The following is a 4,408-nucleotide window of genomic DNA, read 5'->3' on the forward strand; positions in this document are numbered from 1 at the left end:
AACACCTCTGAAGAATAAGGAACCTTCTTGGCAGAACTCTTAAGGTGGATAAGAATTCTCTCCGCAAATCGGATGGAGGCATAGGAGAATATACTGAGAAGGCCAAATATGCCAGGATATGCATAGAGGTGGACCTAAGGAAAAGCTTTGTCTCCCAATTCCAGGTGATGGACAGAACCTTTTGTGTTGCAATGCAGGATTACACTTAATCTGTTTTGGATGTGGAAGATATGGCCATAGAAAGGAGGTATGTAGTTGAGGAAGCATGATAGAAAATTCTCAGGGACCAAACAAAGCTTTTAAGCAACCAATGGTTTCGAACCTTACAATGAATTAATCTCAGATGGCCAAGACACCTGATGCATTCGGAGCTTGGGTGGTAGTGCACAAACCAAGAAGAGGAAGCAATACAAAGGCCAGTATGCAAACACAACCGGGAGGAATGTCCACTGTTTTGACGACCAGACAGATAACCGGCAATAGACAGAGGCTCAAAGAAAGAAGCGGGAACGACACTGAGGTTGACATATCCAGATTTGCTCCCTTGGCAGAGCAGGAGGTTTTGGCGGTTGAGTGCAATCTCAGCCACAGTTCTCAAGTCAAATCTCTGACTAGTGATGTAACAGCCCTAATTTTGGGAAAAGAGGAAGAGGGCAACCAAATTTCTCTAGCAACACCTACTACCTCTACACAAAACACGCGGAAAGGTAAAATAAGTACAAGTGTGAGCAATAGTTTGAAAATCAATTTTAAGAAGTCTTCACAGGGGAAAACATGCCCAATTAAAGGCTCCAGGAGCAACTTAGTGAAAAGTAATGGGCCGAGTGGCTCAAAGTCGAACCCATTGACCAAACCACATGATATGATGATAATAGCTAAACCGTTGGGCCAGGAAAAAAAGGAAGATGAGAACAAACAAAAAGAACTAATGAAGGAGAAGGAACACGAGGTTTTAATGATCATGAGACATATGTCTAGGGAAGAAGATGAGATGGCTTTGAACAACATCTTAGCCTGCAATTGCCCGAGCACCAGTAGGCACCCAAATCTCCCCAGTTCGCGTTTAGAGGGAAAAAAACAAAGAACCTAACACGAAGAGGAACCATGGTGCCCATAGATCCAGAAGCAATAGCCCTTCGAGATCTGAAGATGCGTCTCGCCAAGCACAACCCTGCTCTGGTCGAAAAGAATTTGGGATTGGTGGAGGCCAGTTCTCCACTCCAGCCAACTACTGTCTCCAATGAAAGTGTCATTTGGAATTGCCGGGGAGCGGCTAAGAAGCACTTTAGAGGTATCATGGGAACCTTTAATCATAAGCATGAATGTGACATAGTTGTCTTGTTGGAGCCTAGAGTTAGTGGGAACAAAGCTGAAAAAATTAGGAAGAGTTTGGGATTTACAAATTCCATTATAGAAGATTCAGTGGGCTTCGCTGGTGGGATTTGGGTTTTATGGAACCAATCCAATTTTGATGTGGACCTCCTGGAGAAGGGGGACTAACTTGTTCTGGTTCGAATCTCCTTTCCAAACAAAATTCCCTTTCTATTCTCGGCAATTTATGCTAGCCCGAGAATTGAGAGAAGGAAGGAGTTATGGGAGACGCTTAGGAGACACCAAACTATGTATCAAGAGCCATGGATGCTCGCTGGAGATTTCAATGAAATTATCTCAGCGGAGGAAAAGTGTGGAGGTGCTCCGGTTGATCTGAACCGTTGTGTTTCTTTTGGCTCAGTGCTTGAAGACTGTCAGCTTTTGGACTTGGGTTTTTCTGGTCCGTAGTTTACTTGGAAGGGTCCAAAGTTCTCTTACTTGGAGCATGTCTACAAAAGGCTAGATAGGGCTGTGACAAACGCTCAATGGCGTATGAGTCTCGATGAGGCTGTTGTTCATGCGATCCCCTGCTTGTACTCAGATCATTGTCCGCTAATTCTTAACTTGGTGAAAGAGTCTACAGTATGGGAAAATCATCCTTTTCGGCTGTTTCCTCCTTGGCTTGAACATCCCACCTTCAAACAAGTTCTTGCTCAGAATTGGAAAGAGGAAAAAAAGACTGATCTTAACCTTGCCGAGCTTAGTCCCAAACTCCGAGAGTGGAATAGCAACACCTTCGGGATAATCCACAAGAAGAAGGCAACCATTATTCGTAGACTAGCAGGTATTCAAAGAAGCATGGAGAAAGGGAACAACTTGTTTCTTCAAAAGTTGGAGGCAGATCTCAGAGGCGAATTGGACAAAACACTTATACTTGAAGAACAACTTTGGTTCCAAAAAGCCAAGACAGTTTGGATAAGAGACGGAGACCGCAACACCAAATTCTACCACACGATGGCTATTGCTCGTAGACCCAGAAACAAAATCCTGGCTCTGAAGAATAATTTTGGGATTTGGATTAGGAAAGAAGCAGAGCTCAGAAAACTGGTATGTTCCTTATATCTAAACCTTTTCAGTGATGATACCCCAAACAGGTGCTGGATTGATACCTCCAATCTGTGGCCCTAGCTGGAGGCCCCTGAACTTCAGCTTCTGTGTAATCCTTTATCTATGGCTGAGATTAAGAATGCTTTCTTTCAAATGGGTCCCCATAAAGCCCCAGGCCCGGATGGCTACCCTGCTGCCTTCTTTCAGAAAAACTGGGATTTGCTTGCAGAGAGAGTATGCAAAGATATCAAAAACTATTTTCTGAATCCAAAGGAGATACATAAAATTAATAATACTCTTCTAGTGCTCATCCCCAAGTGGAGAATCCTGAAAGAGTGGACCAGGTTAGGCCCATTGCGCTGTGCAATGTCCTTTACAAAGCAATTACAAAGATTGTGGTTAACCGGCTAAAACCCATTATGAACAAGCTGATCTCGCCGTTCCAGACCAGTTTTTTCCCTGGGAGGATCATCCATGATAACGTAATAATAGCCCAAGAAATGACATACTCCATGAACATGCTAACTTGTAAGAAAGCGTTCATGTCTATAAAGATTGATCTGGCCAAAGCTTATGACAGATTAAACTGGTCGTTTGTCAACAAGGTTCTCTTGGAGGCTGGTATTCCCATGAACCTGGTTAATACAATCCAGGCTTGTATTTCTTCTACCAGATTTCAAGTCCTCTGGAATGGTAGTGCCTCAGACCGCTTTTCCCCTTCTAGAGGAATCCACAAGGGGATCCAATCTCCCCTTATTTATTTGTGCTCCGTATGGATAAACTATCCCACTTGATAGCTGAAGCAGTCAGTAATAAGCGCTGGAAGCTAATGAGAGTGGGAAGACATGGGCCCCTAATCTCGCACCTTATGTTTGCGGATGACTTAGTCCTGTTTGGAGTGGCTAACTTGGATCAATTGGAGGTTATGATGGACTGTCTAAAGAAGTTCTGTGATATGTCTGGGCAAGCTGTCAGCATAGAAAAAACGTCTATTTATTTTTCAAGGAACGCCTGCCCTAGTACCAAGGAATCTATTACCAAGGCCAGTGGATTTAAAGCTGCTAATTCATTGGGGAAGTATCTGGGATCCATGTTGTATCATGGAAGAGAGAGAAGAAGAAACTATTCCAATGTCATCAACCGTGTTAAAGCCCGTCTATCTAACTGGAAGAGCCATCTCCTATCCTTTGCTGGCCGTGTGACATTGGCAAACTCTGTGTTAGGATCTATACCAGTGTATCATATGCAACACGGAAGCCTTCCTATCTCTGTTTGTAATGAAATTGAGAAAATTCAGCGCTCCTTTATATGGGGAGATACAAGGGAAAAGAAGAAAGTCCATCTCATTGCTTGGGATAATTTATGCAAGCCCAAGAGTGCTAGGGGCCTAGGCATCCATAAACTAAAGATCCATAATGAAGCGTTCCTTCATAAAATTGTGTGGAAGATCATAAATGACAAGGAAGCTCTCTGGGTCCAAGTCTTAACCAGGAAATATGGGAGGACAGCTGACACAAGAAGACAACTTATCACTAAGCGGTATGATTCTAATTTATAGAAAGGTGTGGGAAAAATTTGGAATGATTTCCTTGAAAGTCTGCAGTGGAATATTGGGAATGGCAACAGTGTCCTTTTTTGGCAGGATAGATAGACTGAGTTAGAATATCCGCTACGTGATTATATGCTTCCTTCTGCTGGCATTGAGAACTTAGACACAAAGGCTACTGATATGGTGGAACTCAGAACCGATAGATGGAATGTTGACGAAATCCAAAGGCTTGTTAGCATTGAGGCAGTTCAGGCTATTCGGGTTACTCCCTCATCGTCGATTGATAGAGGAGAGGATTACTTGACCTGGAGTTCCATTGCTACTAAAAAGAATACGGTTAAAGTAGCCTACCAAAGAAAGATGAATTTTGTCAGCTTAGCTACGAACCCCCTTTGGAACATAATTTAAAATTGGAGAGGGACTCAGAGAATTCGTGCTTTT

At 43.1% G+C, this 4,408-nt stretch overlaps 1 protein-coding gene across 1 annotated transcript; it reads left to right on the forward strand.

Annotated features, from left to right (window-relative positions):
• Window positions 1-1,104: 1,104 nt before the first annotated feature.
• Window positions 1,105-3,976, forward strand: LOC133292365 (uncharacterized). The gene is made up of 5 exons (XM_061490772.1): window positions 1,105-1,446; window positions 1,780-2,418; window positions 2,500-2,652; window positions 2,973-3,056; window positions 3,143-3,976. The coding sequence occupies exons 1-5, from the start codon at window positions 1,105-1,107 to the stop codon at window positions 3,974-3,976; spliced, it is 2,052 nt and encodes a 683-aa protein (XP_061346756.1).
• The last annotated feature ends 432 nt before the right edge of the window (window positions 3,977-4,408 follow it).

This window comes from Gastrolobium bilobum, unplaced genomic scaffold (genome assembly GCF_033153095.1).
Source record: "Gastrolobium bilobum isolate Gb01-03AN ecotype WA unplaced genomic scaffold, APGP_CSIRO_Gbil_v1 utg2134, whole genome shotgun sequence".
Lineage (NCBI taxonomy): Eukaryota > Viridiplantae > Streptophyta > Magnoliopsida > Fabales > Fabaceae > Gastrolobium > Gastrolobium bilobum.

What these genes read in the sequence shown, in the direction of transcription:
- LOC133292365 (XM_061490772.1), top strand. Translation starts at nt 1,105, where the DNA reads ATGGTGCCCATAGATCCAGAAGCAATAGCCCTTCGAGATCTGAAGATG. An exon ending in GGGATTTGCTTGCAGAGAGA is followed by an intron (nt 2,653 to 2,972) that starts GTATGCAAAGAT and finishes ATGTCTATAAAG; the next exon opens with ATTGATCTGGCCAAAGCTTA. An exon ending in CTGGTATTCCCATGAACCTG is followed by an intron (nt 3,057 to 3,142) that starts GTTAATACAATC and finishes TTCCCCTTCTAG; the next exon opens with AGGAATCCACAAGGGGATCC.